The sequence below is a fragment of the Heterodontus francisci genome, chromosome 2, assembly GCF_036365525.1.
Source record: "Heterodontus francisci isolate sHetFra1 chromosome 2, sHetFra1.hap1, whole genome shotgun sequence".
NCBI classification, from domain to species: Eukaryota; Metazoa; Chordata; class Chondrichthyes; order Heterodontiformes; family Heterodontidae; genus Heterodontus; species Heterodontus francisci.
In genome coordinates, this window is record NC_090372.1 from 118,693,041 (window position 1) to 118,708,359 (window position 15,319).

General features: G+C 44.0%; 1 protein-coding gene across 1 annotated transcript in view; it reads right to left on the reverse strand.

Annotated features, from left to right (window-relative positions):
• Nucleotides 1-15,319, reverse strand: part of zgc:85777 — a 100,668-nt gene that overhangs the window by 52,181 nt on the left and 33,168 nt on the right. Inside the window, exon 2 of the mRNA XM_068009966.1 lies at nt 10,119-10,239. Within this exon, the coding sequence (XP_067866067.1) occupies nt 10,119-10,239 (121 nt within the window). The remainder of the gene's footprint in view (nt 1-10,118; nt 10,240-15,319) is intronic.

The following is a 15,319-nucleotide window of genomic DNA, read 5'->3' on the forward strand; positions in this document are numbered from 1 at the left end:
TTACAGGAAGTGTGGCCAGGTGGGTTAGTGGAAGGCAGGGACGCGGCAGAGGCAGCTGATCGGATGGTCTTAATCCTAGTGAAAGTCCATGAGCTCCTCGCACTTATTGTTGAAAATGAGGCTGGAGGGGACCAGGGAAAAGGGTTTAAGAAGCCGGTTTGCTGTAGAGAAAAGAAGCCGGGGGTGGTGGTGGTGGGTATCTTTGCATGCCAAGATGACCCTGGAATAGAGAGCAGCTTTAGCAAATGACAGGAGGTCCCAATAGTGCATTATGTCCAGCCATATCTGGCAGTGGATGGTTAAACCAGTCATCTGCTATATCCTTTAAAGTCTGCGTCACTTGGACTTAAGCGAGTGGAGATGAAGGCCATATCAGGGGGACCGGCTAGGGGGAGAGAGACTGATCTTTTTACTGAGGACTGGGGGATCAAAGGTGGAGGTGAGGGTATGGTTGAGTAGCTACAGAAATGTTGTTCCAAACGAGGGCCAAAGGCTAGGGAGTTGACATTTTGAAAGTGCTTTTTCCAGGGACGGATTCAGAATGAGGTAGGATTGGGGTGTGGAGGGGGGATGTAGGTGGAGAGTGATGCATGGAAGTGATCAGAGATGGCCTTATCTGTAATTGTTATGATGGGAGTGGCAAGACCAAGGATGTAAAGTCAAGGAGCTGGCCGTGAATATGGGTTGGAGAGTTTACATGGAGGGAGAGATTCAGGGAGGATAAAAGGGCAGTGAACTCAGAGGAGAGAGCATGATGAGTTGAGACGGAGATTGAAATCTCCAAAAATGAGAAGTCGCTCAGTGCAGAGGCTGTGAAGGAAGCAGTGAAGATATCTCAGACTCATAGAAAGAGTCATTTACAGCACAGGAGGAGGCCATTTAGCCCGCTGAGTCCGTGCCGGCTCTCCACACAGCTATGCAGTCAGTTCCACTCCCCAGCTTGATCCCCGCAGCCCTGCATGTCTATTTCTCTCTGGTGGTCATCCAACTTTCTCTTGAAGTCATTTATCGTCTCCACTTCCACCACCCTTGTGGGCAACGAGTTCCTGGTCATTAGCACCCGCTGCATAAAAAAGTGCTTCCTCATATTCTGCCAGCATCTTTTGCCCAAAACTTTTAATCTATGTCCCCTAGTCCTTGTATCATTTGTTAATCGGAACAGCTTTTACTTGTCTAACTTAACTAAGCCTGTCATAATCTTGAACACGTCTATTAAATCGCCCCTCAATCTCTTTATTCTAAGGAGAACAAACACAGCTTTTCCAACCTAACATTGTAACTAAAATTCTCCAGCCCTGGAATCTTTCTGGTATATCTCCTCTGCACTCTCTCAACGTCCCTCACATCCTTCCTGAAGTGTGGTGACCAGAACTGGACGCAATACACCAGTTAGGGCCTAAACAGAGATTTATAAAGGTTCAGCATAACTATAAAGTTGATAAAATTTTTATTGTACTTGAAATGGCAGTACAGAACAATGATTTTGAAAGAGGTGAGAGGGGTGAAACATGGGGAGATGTTCGAAGGAGGAGAAAGTGCCAGAGAAGCAGGGGGCCAGGCCAAGGTGTGATCTGGTGATAAGCACCACACTGACACTCAACGGTCTTCGCAGGTCAAATGGTGGAAGATGTAGCCAGGCAAGGAGGCTTCATTAAGTGGAAAGGTGTCATCACCCCTCAGCTAGGTGTCCGTTAAGGCCATGATGTCAATGCAATCATCCACAATAAGTTAATGGATGGCAAGGGCCTTATTCACAAGTGAACGAACATGCTGGAGGGAGATGCATAGAGGGATAGTGAAAGCTGATCCACTGGCAGAGTCCACAGCGTCAGCAGTGTGAGGGGTGTGTTGGACAGAAAGACAACTGGCAAGATTAGCCCCCAGTGGGTGCACTGGGCAGGAAGGTCAATGACAGATTGGGATGGGGCAATTGGAATTGCTGCTCATAATGAGCCAGCACCGAGTGCAGTGATGAGACCATCGTAAGATGCCAAGAAAGGCACAGAGGAAAGCTGTAGGCTTATCTAATAGTGAGTCAAGCATTGGACAGTGGCAAGAGAGCAGGAAGGTCGAGGAACAGTTAATGCGTTGGTTTTAATTTTCTAAAATTCTGTAGATTCAGGCAAGGTTCCAATAGATTGGAAAATAGCGAATGCAACTCCTCTATTCAAAGAGACAGGGAGACAGAAAGCAGGAAACTACAGGCCAGTTAGCTTAACATCTGTCTTTGGAAAATGTTAGAAGCTATTATTAAAGACGTTATAGCAGGGCACTTAGAAAAATTCAAGGTAATCGGGCAGAATCAACATGATTTTGTGAAAGGGAAATCATGTTTAACCAATTTATTGGAGTTCTTTGAAGAAGTAACGTGTGCTGTGGATAAAGGAGAACCGCTGGATGTACTGTACTTAGATTTCCAGAAGGCATTTGATAAGGTGCCACAACAAAGGTCATTGTGGAAAATAAAAGCTCACGGTGTAGGGGGCAACATATTGGCACGAGCAGAAGATTGGTTAGCTAACAGGAAACGGAGCGTAGGCATAAATGGGCCATTTTCTGGTTAGCAAGATATAATGAGTGGTGTGCCACAGGGATCAGTTCTGGGGCCTCAACTTTTTACAATTTATATAAATGACTTGAATGGAGGAACCATTCCCCTCTCTCCTCCTAAGAAAAAGCACCTTTCATTCGAAGAAATCCAGCGCAAACATGAAGCTGCGGAGATCAGACGAAAGAGAGGAAGAGATGGTTGCTAAATTTGCTGATGACACAAAGATAAGTAGGAAAGTAAGTTGGGAGGACATAAGGAGGCTACAAAGGAATATAGATAGGTTAAGTGAGTGGGCAAAGATCTGGCAAATGGGGGAAAGTGCGAAACTGTCCATTTTGGCAGGAAGAATAAAAAAGCATATTATCTAAATGGCGAGAGATTGCAGAGCTCTGAGATGCAGAGGGATCTGGGTGTCCTAGTGCAAGAATAGCAAAAGGTTAGTATGCAGGTTGAGCAAGTAATTAGGAAAGCTAATAGAATGTTACTGTTTATTGCGAGGTTATGCTTCAGTTATACATGGCATTGGTGAGACCACATCTGGAGTAGTGTGTACAGTATTGGTCTCCTTATTTAAGGATATAAATGCATCAGAAGCAGTTCAGAGAAGGTTTACTAGACTAAAACCTGGAATGGGCAGGTTGTCTTATGAGGAAAGGTAGGACAGACTACGCTTGTATCTGCTGGAGTTTAGAAGAGTAAGAGTGATTGAAACATACAAGATCCTGAAGGGTCTTGACATGGTGGATGTAGAAAGGATGTTCCCCCTAGTGTGACAATCTAGAACTAAAGGTCACTGTTAAAAAATAAGGAGTCGCCCATTTAAGACAGAGATGAAGAGAAATTTTTTCTTTCAGAAGGTCATGGGTCTTTGGAACTCTCTTCCTCGAAAGGCAGTGGAAACAGAGTCTTTGAATATTTTTAAGACCGAGGTAGATAGATTCTTGATAGGCAAGGGGGTGAAAGGTTTCGGGGGTAGGTGGGAAAATGGAGTCAAGGTTACCATCAGATCAGCCATCATCTTACTGAATGGCGGAGCAGGCTCGAGGAGCCGAGTAGCCTACTCCTGCTCCTAAATCTTATATTTGTACATTTGAGTACTGAGAGACTGGGGTAGGGAATTGGGAAGGCAAAGTACCTGAGTGGGCAGAAGTGAAAGTAGGCATGACAATAGAAGAGTGTCTCAGCGAGGTAAAGAGAACTGACCAAACGCTTAACTGAACCAGACATACCAACACCACGGCTACAAGTGTAGGCCAGTCGTTAGGTTCTGGCTGACATTCTTCCCTCAAGCAACACCACCATAAGCAAATCACCTGGTCATTCATTTCAATAATGTTTGTTGGACTTTGCTGTGTGCAAACTGGCCACCATATTTGCCTACAAAACAACAGTGATTACATTTCAAAGGTAATTCATTGGCTGTGAAGCACTTTGGCGCTGTGCCATACAATTGCAAGTTTTTTTTTATTCTTTCATAGGATGTGGGTGTCACTGGCAAGGCCAGGAATTGTTGGTCATCCCTAATTGCCCTTCAGAAGGTGGTGGTGAGCTGCCTTCTTGAACCGCTGCAGTTCATGCGGTGCAGGTACACCCACAGTGCTGTTAGGGAGGGAGTTCCAGGAATTTGATCCAGTGACAGCAAAGCAACGGCGATATATTTCCAAGTCAGGATGGTGTATGACTTGGACGGGAACTTGCAGATGATGGTCTGCATGCGTCTGCTGTCCTTGTCCTTCTAGATGTAAGAGGTCATGCATTAGGAAAGTGCTGTCGAAAGAGGCGTGGTGAGTTGCTGCAGTGCATCTTGCAGATGGTACATACTGCTGCCACTGTACATTAGTGGTGGCGAAAGTGAATGTTTCAGGTAGCGGATGGGTTGCTGATCAAACAGGCTGCTTTGTACTGGATGGTGTCAAACTTCCTGAGTATTGTTGGAGCCCCCTCATCCAGGCAAGTGGAGAGTATTTCATCACACTCCTGACTTTGCCTTGTAGATGGTGGACAGGCTTTGGGAGTCAGGTGGTGGGTTACTCACTGCAGAATTCCCAGCCTCTAACCTGTTCTTGTAGCTACGGTATTTATGGCTGCTCCAGTTCAGTTGCTGGTCAATGGTAACTCCTAGGATGTTGGTAGTGGGGAATTCAGCGATAGTAATGCCATTGAATGTCAAGGGGAGATGGCTAGATTCTCTCTTATCGGAGATGATCATTGCTTGGCATTTATATGGCACGGATGTTACTTGCCTCTGATCAGCCGTAGCCTGAATGTTGCCCAAGTCTTGCTGCATCTGGACACGGACTGCTTCAGTATCTGAAGAGTTGTGAATGGTATTGAACATTGTACAATCATCAGTGAACATTCCACTTCTGACCTCATCTTGGAGGGAAGGTCATTGATGAAGCGGCAGAGATGGTTGGGCCTAGGACACTACCTTGAGGAACTCTTACAGAAATGTCCTGCAGCTGAGATGATTGGCCTCCAACAACCACAACCATCTTCCTTTGTGCTAGGTATAACTCCAACCAGTGGGGAGTTTTCCCCCTCGATTCCCATTGGCTACAACTCCTTCATGCCACACTCTGTCAAATGCTGCCTTGATATCCAGAGCAATCACTCTCACCTGACCTCACGTTCAGCTCTTTTGTCCATGTTTGGACCAATGCTGTGATGTAGTCAGGAGCTAAGTGGCCTTGACAGTACCCAAACTGAGCATCGGTGAGCAGGTTATTGTTGTTTAAGTGGCGCTTGATAGCACTGTTGACAACACCTTTCATCCCTTAACTGATGATCAAGAGTCAACTGATGGGGCGGTTAACTGATCAGATTGGATTTGTCCTGCTTTTTGTGGCTAGGACACACCTGGGCAATTTACCACATTGACGGGTAGATGCCAGTGTTGTAGCTGTACTTGAACAGTTTTGCTAGGAGCTTGTTTGCTAGTTCTGGAGCACAAGTCTTCAGTACTACCACTGGGATGTTGTCAGGACCCTTAGCCTTTGCAGTATCAAGTTCCTTCAAGCGTTTCTTGATATTATGTGGAGTTAATCCAAATTGGGTTGTTGCTCTTAACTCTCCAACATGTGGTTAACCTTCTGATGCCTCAAAGCCTTTCCACCATTTACAGATTCAAGTCAGAAGTATGATCAAAAGTACACCATTTACCTAGATGTCTGCAGTTGCAACAACACTCAAGAAGCTTAACATCCAGGACACAGCAGACTGACACACTTGCCACGACCTCAATATTCAACCCTGTTATCAAAGACACAAAGTAGTCACAGTATGTAAGCTCTACAAGATGCACTGTAGCCCTAAGCTCTGGAATTCCCTTCCTAGATGTTAACAAAACTGGACAGTAGGCAAACAAATGGTCTATCTTCAGATCATAGCCTCTACCCCCATTTTTTCAGACAGCAGCTGTTGGTGATGCCATTCCCGTATCTCATTGTTTGTAGAACCTTGCTGCACGTAGGAAGATGCAAAACTGCTTCAAGGGATTTGGACAGACTTAGTGAGTGGGCAAGAACATGGCAGATGGAATATAATGTGGAAAAATGTGAGGTTATCCACTTTGGTAGGAGGAATAGATGTGCAGTGTATTTCTTAAATGGTAAGAGATTAGAAAATGTAGATGTACAAATGACCTGAGTATCCTCGTCAATAGAGAATGCCAAAGATTCACAACCTTCTGAGTAACAAAATTTCTCCTCATCTCAGTCCTAGGTGTCTTCCTCCTCATTTTGAAAGTATAGTCCCTGGTTCTAGACTCCTCAAGCAGGGGAACCCTGTCTATCCCTTTAAGTATTTTGTAGGTTTATATGAGATCACCTCTCATTCTTCGAAACTCTAGAGAATACAGGCCCAAAAAGCTAGCATGCAGGTGCAGCAAGCAATTAGGAAAGCTAATGGTATGTTAGCCTTTATCACAAGAGGAATTGAGCACAGAAGTAGTGAAGTCTTGCTTCAATGATATAGAATCTTGGTTAGACCACACCTGGAGTGCGGTATGCAATTTTGCTCCCCTTACCTTAAGAAGGATATTATTCCCATAGAGGGAGTGCAACGAAGGTATACCAGACTTGTTACCGGGATGGTGGGACTGTTCTATGAAGAGAGATTGGGGAAACTGTGCCTGTGTTCTCTAGAGTTTCGAAAAATGAGAGGTGATCTCATTAAAACCTACAAAATATTTAAAGGGATAGACAGGATAGATGCAGGTAAGATGTTTCCCCTGGCTGGGGAGTCTAGAACCAGGGAATATAATTTCAAAATAAGGAGGAAGCCACTTAGGACTGAGATGAGGAGAAATTTTGTCACTCGAAGGTTATGAATCTTTGGAATTCTCTACCCCAGAGGGCTGTGGAAGCTCAGTCATTGAATATGTTTAAAGCGGAGATTGTCAGATTTCTAAATACCAATGACATAAAGGGATATGGGGATAGTGTGGGGAAAAGGCATTGAAGTGGATGATCAGCCATGATCGTATTGAATGGTGATGCAGGCTCGATGGGCTGAATGGCCTACTCCTGTTTCTAGGTTCCTATATCTCTCCCCCACCTCTACTTCGCTTTTTCACCTTAAAGATGCTGCTTAAAACCTATCCCTCAGACCAAAATTTTCCATCTGCCCTAATATTGCCTCACTGGCTCAGTGTCAAATTTTGTCTGATAACGCTCCAGTGAAGCGCCCTGGGAGGTTTTCCAACGTTAAAGGCGGTGGCGTAGTGGTATTGTCACTGGACAAGTAAACCAAAGACCCAGGGTATTATTCTCAGGACATGGGTTCAAATCCCACAGCAGAAGGTGGAATTTAAGTTCAATTAATAAAAAATCTGGAATTAAAAAGCTAGTCTAACGATGGCCATGAAACCATTGTCGATCATTATAAAAACCTAACTGGTTCACTAATATCCTTTAGGGAAGGAAATTTGCTGTCCTTACCTGGTTAGCTTACATGTGACTCCAGACCCACAGCAACGTGGTTGACTCTTACATGCCCTCTGAAAAGGCCTAGCAAGCCACTCAGTTGTATCTAACCGCTACGAGGTCAGTAAAAAGGAATGAAACCGGACAGACCACCTGGCATCAACCTAGGCACCGAGAACGACTACGGCAAACCCAGCCCTGTCGACCCTGCAAAGTCCTCCTTACTAACATCTGCGGGCTTGTGCCAAATTTGGGAGAGCTCTCCGACAGACTACAAGCAACAGCCTGACATAGTCATACTCACGGAATCATATCATACAGACAATGTCCCAGACACTGCCATCACTATCCCTGGGTATGTCCTGTCCCACCGGCAGGACAGACCCAGCAGAGGTGACGGCACAGTGGTATACAGAGGGAAGGAGTTGCCCTGGGAGTCCTCAACATCGACTCCGGACCCCACGAAGTCTCAAGGCATCAGGTCAAACATGGGCAAGGAAAACTCCTGCTAATTACCACCTACCGCCCTCCCTCAACTGATGAGTCAGTACACCTCCAAGTTGAACAGCACTTGGAGGAAGCACTGAGGGTGGCAAGGGCGCAGAATGTACTCTGGGTGGGGGACTTCAATGTCCATCACCAAGAGTGGTTCGGTAGCACCACTACTGACCGAGCTGTCCGAGTCCTAAAGAACATAGCTGCTAGACCGGGTTTGCGGCAGGTGTGAGGGAACCAACAAGAGGGAAAAACATACTTGACCTCGTCCTCACCAATCTGCCTGCCGGAGATGCATCTGTCCATGACAGTATTGGTAGGAGTGACCATCGCACAGTCCTTGTGGAGACAAAGTCCCGCCTTCACATTGAGGATACTGTTCATCGTGTTGTGTGGCACTATCACCGTGCTAAATGGGATAGATTTCGAACAGATCTAGCAATGCAAAACTGGGCATCCATGAGGCGCTGTGGGTCATCAGCAGCAGCAGAATTGTACACAACCACAATTTGCGACCTCATGGCACGGCATGTCCCTCACTCTACCATTACCATCAAGCCAGGAGACCAACCCTGGTTCAATGAAGAGTGCCGAAGGGCATGCCAGGAGCAGCACCAGGCATACCTCAAAATGAGGTATCAACCTGGTGAAGCTACAATCCAGGACTACTTGCGTGCCAAACTGCCTAAGCAGCATGCGTCAGACAGAGCTAAGCGATCCCATAACCAACGGATCAGATCTAAGCTCTGTAGTCCTGCCACATCCAGCCGTGAATGGTGGTGGACAATTCAACAACTAACTGGAGGAGCTGGCTCCACAAATATTCCCATCCTCAATGATGGGGGAGCCCAGCACATCAGTGCAAAAGATAAGGCTGAAGCATTTACAACAATCTTCAGCCAGGAGTGCTGAGTTGATGATCCATCTCTGCCTCCTCCTGAAGTCCTCAGCATCGCAGATGCCAAACTTCAGCCAATTCGATTCACTCTGCGTGATACCAAGAAATGACTGAAGGCACTGGATACTGCAAAGGCTATGGGCCCTGACAATATTCCGGCAATAGTATTGAAGACCTGTGCTCCAGAATTTGCCGCATCCCTAGCCAAGCTGTTCCAGTACAACACTGGCATCTACCCTGCAATGTGGAAAATTGCCCAGGTATGTCCTGTACACGAAAAGCAGGACAAGACCAAACCGGCCAACTACCGCCCCATCAGCCTACTCTCAATCATCAGTAAAGTGATGGAAAGTGCCAACAATGCCATCAAGCAGCACTTGCTTAGCAATAACCTGCTCAGTGACACTGAGTTTGGGTTCTGCCAGAGCCACTCAGCTCCTGACCTCATTACAGCCTTGGTTCAAACATGGACAAAAGAGCTGAACTCAAGAGGTGAGGTGAGAGTGACTGCCCTTGACATCAAGGCAGCATTTGACCGAGTATGGCATCAAGGAGCCCTAGCAAAACTGAAGTCAACGGGAATCATGGGGAAAACTCTCCACTGGTTGGAGTCATACCTAGCACAAAGGAAGATGGTTGTGGTTGTTAGAGGTCAATCATCTCAGCTGATCCCCATCTTCAAAGGGACAGGGATCCCGGCGCGGGACACTGAACCTTGAAAACACTGTAAGATCGCTCCAATAGGGTACGAAAAGCTTTTCCCCCACCTTTCAGCCTGATGCCAGAAGCCCCGCCTTCAACACAAAATTCCCCCCCCACGCTGACTTGGCAATTCATTGCAGTTCCTTCAAGGTTGCTGGAACAATATTCTGGAACTGCCTACTTTGTGAGAGTGCTATCATCACAATGGTTCAAGAAAGCCCACTACAATCTTCACAGGGCAACTAGAAATCGGTAGTAAAATACCTCTCACAACCCAAGCGCAAAATAAAAAGTGTGTCGTTCGATTCAATTGCTTCTAATGAGTCCTCAACAAAACTGCTATGAAACACCACTGCAGCAAGAAATTCAGGGAAGAAAGATAGGTGGAGTCTTAGTTTTACAAATGATATGTGATGTATACTTGAGGCTACACATTTTATATTTTATTTTATAAACAAATTCTGAGCGTATTTATATTACAACTTTTCTTATGCTCAAATAGTACATTGTCTAGAATTATAATTATAGAGTCATAAATGTGAGTTACCTATTGGTTTGTTAATACCCAGGAAGCCAGCTTTCCCAAGAATTTTGAAGACAGTATGGGCTGGGAATGCCCCTGCTTCCTCCCATTTATCAACGAAGGGATTAATATTCTTCTCAATGATCTGTTAAAATTGAAATCAATAATCATTTATCAGCATCTTTCAACAGATAAATATTGCTTCATTTTAATAAAAAATGCTAGGCCTATTTCACTTTCCTTATTTGACATATATTGGCCAACAATGCACTTCTGGCATGGCACTGTTGGGACCACTGTTCCTCAGGTACTCTGTGAGCCTGTGCCTCACTGACCAGACCTCACCCAATAATAAGATCAGCTCATTTAAATATATTTATGGCGCTCCCAGTGTCTAGAACATAATGTGATGAGATCGTAAGAATCAGTGTCAGGATGTTGAGCGCCAGCAGCTTGTGAAGAGCTGCTGTTGGCCACTTAAGCACTGCCATTTTTCTTTTAGATTAATGGTTTGGAGCACAAAGTCACTTTAATCCATTGGCCTATGGAGGCCAAAGAAGCGAGCTTTACTAATAAAGGGAAAGAGAGTACCATGCAGGAGAAAAAAAATCAACTCTTTTTTAACCAGTTTCCCAAAATATCCATTCCAAACAAGCACTGCCACAGGTGTGCTCCATTCTCACAACGGGCTTTAGCATAAGTTAACTAAAATTGGTTAGGAGAGGGGAGAGGGGCAGTGAGGTTTAATATGCACAAAGCACTTGCTTCCCATATTACAAGGAGAACTCAACAGTCAGCAACATGGAGCTAGGCACCTGAAGCAGTACAGCAGCTCTTTGTGCATCAGCCTTATAGTAAATTACCATATAGTTTTTGTTTCATAGAAAAATTTTTCATATAATTTGAAGAATCAGTGCAATCCAGTTATGGAGAGATCGTTAAATATTTAATTGAAAAATGTTTTTAAAATTATATATTGTTTACAAAACCTGGCCAACCAGTAAGTGCAATTCCCTTACATAGTACAAGTCCTTCTAAGATTCACTGGCCTCAATCCGTTACATTACGTACAGTACAATGCGAGTGTTGCTCTTGTTAAAGTGATTAACCTTATAAAAATGTTTAGCCTGATGTAGTTTTGGACTGTAATTAGATCTGGCTTAAGCATCTTAAGCAGTTGTGGAGGTCACATTTTGCACAAAAACCTCAGCTAGTTATAGAAGATACAGTTGCTTCAAAGGCCATTAAGAGGTCATCTCCTCCTTACCTGTGATTGTAGGAATTGGCTGATTTAAAACACGATGACCTAAATTTCCTAAAGATTGAGCATCCATCTTGGGTTGGTTTTAGGGCAGATGGGAAATGTGGAGGGAAATCCTTCTACTCGCTCCCTCACCATTACTTCCAGCATTTTCCATCGGACGCAATGGGTAGACACTATTTTCAAATAATAGGTGAATAAGAGAAATACATCATCGGATGTTAGAGGTCAAGAATATTGTATTCCTGATGTCCAGCATTACTAAGGAGGCTGGAGCTGGCGCAGGGGAGGTCAAAAATGAAAGGATCACCTGGCATAAAAGGTGGCGCAGGAGCAGAGGAACCTGGGTATATGTGTACATAAATCATTGAAGGTGGCAGGACAAGTTGAGAGAACATTTAATAAAGCATATGGTATCCTAGACTTTATTAATAGGGGCATAGAATGCAAGAGCAAGGAAGTTAGGTTGAACTTGTATAAGACAAAAGTTGGCCTCAGCTGGAGTATTGCATCCAGTTCTGGGTGCCGCACTTTCAGAAGGACCTGAGGGCGTTGGAGAGAATACAAAAAGATTCACAAGAAAGGTTCCAGGGAGGAGGAATTTCAGTTATGAAGATAGGGTGGAGAAGTTGAGACTGTTTTCCTTGGAGAAGGGAAGGTTGAGAGGTGATTTAATAGGTATTCAAAATCATAAGGGGTCGGGACACAGTAGACAGGGAGAAACTTTTTCCCACTCGTGAAAGGATTGAGAATGAGAGGGCACAGATTTAAAATAATTGATAAGGGAAGCAAAAGTGACATGAGGAAAAACTTTTACGCAGTGAGTGGTTAAGGTCTGGAATGCACTCCTTGAGAGTGTGATGGAAGCAGGTTCAATTGAAGCATTCAAAAGGTAATTAGACTGTTATATGAGAAGGAAGAATGTGCAGGGTTACAGGGAGAAGACGGGGGAATAGCACTAAGTGAATTGTTCTTTTGGACAGCCGGTACAGACAAGATGGGCCGAATGATCTCCTGCACTGTAACAATTCTGTTACATGAAAGGCCATCAAGGCAACTTGAAAGATTTAAATATATCTAAAAATGAAATAGGCCCGAATTTACATTAGGGTCCCACCAGACTCTGCCAGCAAAACCCATCCAGCTATGCCAGGTCCTCGCCAACTTCCCAGCCTGCCATGTAAAAACTGGAGCCAACCCTTCTACAAAGCTAATATAACAAAGCAAGCAGAGCCAAGGCCAGAGACTCCTTTCACCATTTCTCTCCAGGCTCGGAAGGGATTTGGTGTATTACTGGAGCCTGGTATGCTGACAAAGTGAAACATACTGGCTTCAAGACTGGTGCAAATGGGCCCCATTTTGGAAAGGTACAGGTAAGAGAAGTAATGGAACCACCAAGAATGGAGACAGCATTTTATTGAAAATTGTGGATTGGCAACCAAAGGAGCTGTATTATTGGCACCTCCCCTTTTTTCCAGGAGAACCCCAAAGAACTCCATTCCCTTTCTGGCAAGCCAGTTGAAAACATGCCCCCCTCCCCCCCCCCACCCCGCCCCACACTCTCATGCTCACACCTCTGTTCTGGGATTGCTGCAGTGTTCGGCTGCTTGTGGAACAGCACCTCATTTACCAATTAGGCACGCTACAGCCTGCTGGACTGAACACTGAGTTCAATTATTTCAGAGCATGATGGGCCCCCCTTTTTATTTTTGTTTATAGTTATTATTTTTTTGTTTATTTTATTTTAGTTTGTTTCTACTGTGCCTACCCACATTTTTTTTCATGTTTGTGCTTGGGACCAGGCTGTTCATTTTTCTGTCAATTAACACCCTCTCTGTACTAACGCTTAGTCTTTCACCATACTATTAACATACCATCTGCCTTTGCTCCATGCCCTTCTGGTCAGTTATTCTCTGTGACTCTGTCCTATCAACACCTTCTCTTTGGTTATCTCTTGCCCCACCCCCGCTTTACTTGCTTAAAACCTATTACATTTCTAATATTTGCCAGTTCTGATAAAGGGTCACTGACCTGAAGCATTAACTCTGCTTTTCCTTCCACAGTCGCTGCCAGACCTGCTGAGTATTTCCAGCATTTCTTGTTTTTATTTCAGATTTCCAGCATCTGCAGTATTTTTGCTTTTATTACCCTATTGGACCTACATTCTTTTACTCTTATGTTCTGTACGTTAGTTTCTCAAGAGTGGTCGTCGAGGAAAACAGTGGTTGGAACGGTGAACCTCAACAAAAAGTTACTGAAACTGTCCCAGAGAATAGGTTATCAGACAGAAGAGAATAAAAACTAACCTGACAGGCATTCTTTTCTCTCCATTAAACCGTGATTTCTAACACGGTCACAACCAAGCCACACTGTTAGTACTAATTAACACATTTGCTGTTAAATTATCTATTATCTCTTTTTCTTCTATGTAAAGCATGAACATTATTTGGTATATTTACAAATCAATTAAAAAGAGTTACAAACAAGCACCTATCCATGGAAGTCAAATGGGATACCCCGAAATGATGCAACCATGGCCAATAAGAGTGGTCAAAAGGAAAGGGTTTATTGAAGAGCTGAGAAAGGTAGTATAACTGAGGACTGAAAGGATTATGGAAAGTACAGATCGTGACCAAGAAAATAATAATGCAGGCAAAAAGAGAATATGAAAAATACACTTTAGAAGATATTGCGGCAATAGTAAGAGGAGTGGTAAAGACAGCATTGAGCCTATTAAAAACACGGTATGCTGTCTCCCCATTCCTCAGTCAATGCTGGCACTCTCGTTCTCCCCATTCCTTCTCAGTTAATGCTGGTAATCTCTCCACAGTACCAGCTGCTGTACACTGTTGACAGGAACTTCTGTTCTCACATGAATTTCCAATGACAGTACACATAGGGTGGGATTAATGGCATTGAAAAAAATGGGGCTTTAACAACTGAAGTCAAGTTGGAGTGGGGAATAGGGAATCGGTTAGTAGTTGGGGGAGCAGCAACTTGGGTATGAACAAAGAGAGGTCAAATGTACAGATATATAATTGAATACCTTGTGCTATTTTGGTTGCATCATAAATGCTTCTTCTAATCACTACTGCCCTTACATAATTTGTATCACGCCAAACTTTGTTCTTAACATATGAAAAGTGCAAAAATGGTTCCTTTTCCATTTAGAAAAAATATTGAGGATTTGGACTGACCTTGCATATGAGGAACTGGGTGCTTGGCAGTTGGGGCTTTATTCTCTGTTAACCCTGCCAGGTGTTCATAACAGTGAGTTCTACAGGGCTACAGAGAGGTCAAAAGAGTGAGAATAAAGGATGAGCTAAGAGTCAAACTGGAACAAGCTACAAGACAACAGGATATAAAAACAAGTTAAAGGAAAACAAAATCATAGCTTACAAAAAACAGGTTGAGCAATAACGGGAGATAAAGTAGGTACAATTTTTCTCAAACAGTTCCAAGAGGTGGCATATACAATTCTCAAATCACAGTTGGACATCACTGCTGATAATCCCTCATATACAAAATAAGGCACATTCATACACAGGCATGTATTTGTAATTGGCATAAAGATTAAGTGAGCGGGCAAACAAGGTGGCAGATGGAGTATAATGTGGGGACGTGTGAGGTAATTCATTTTGGTAGTAAGGATAAACAGAATATATTTTTTTTTAAAAAAGGTGTGAAACTTGTAAATGTTGATGTTCAGAGGAATTTGGGTCTACTCATTCAAGGAACACAGAAAGTTGGCATGCAGTTACAGCAAATAATTAGGAAGGCAAATACCCGGTTGGCCTTCATTACAAGGGGATTGGAGTACAAGAATAAGGAAGTCTTGTTACAATTGTAAAGGGCTTTGGTGAGACCACAATTTTGGTCTCCATATCCAAGGAAGGATATACTTGCCTCGGAGGCGGTACAGTCAATGCTCATTAGATTGGTTTCTGGGAGGAGAGGGTTGTCC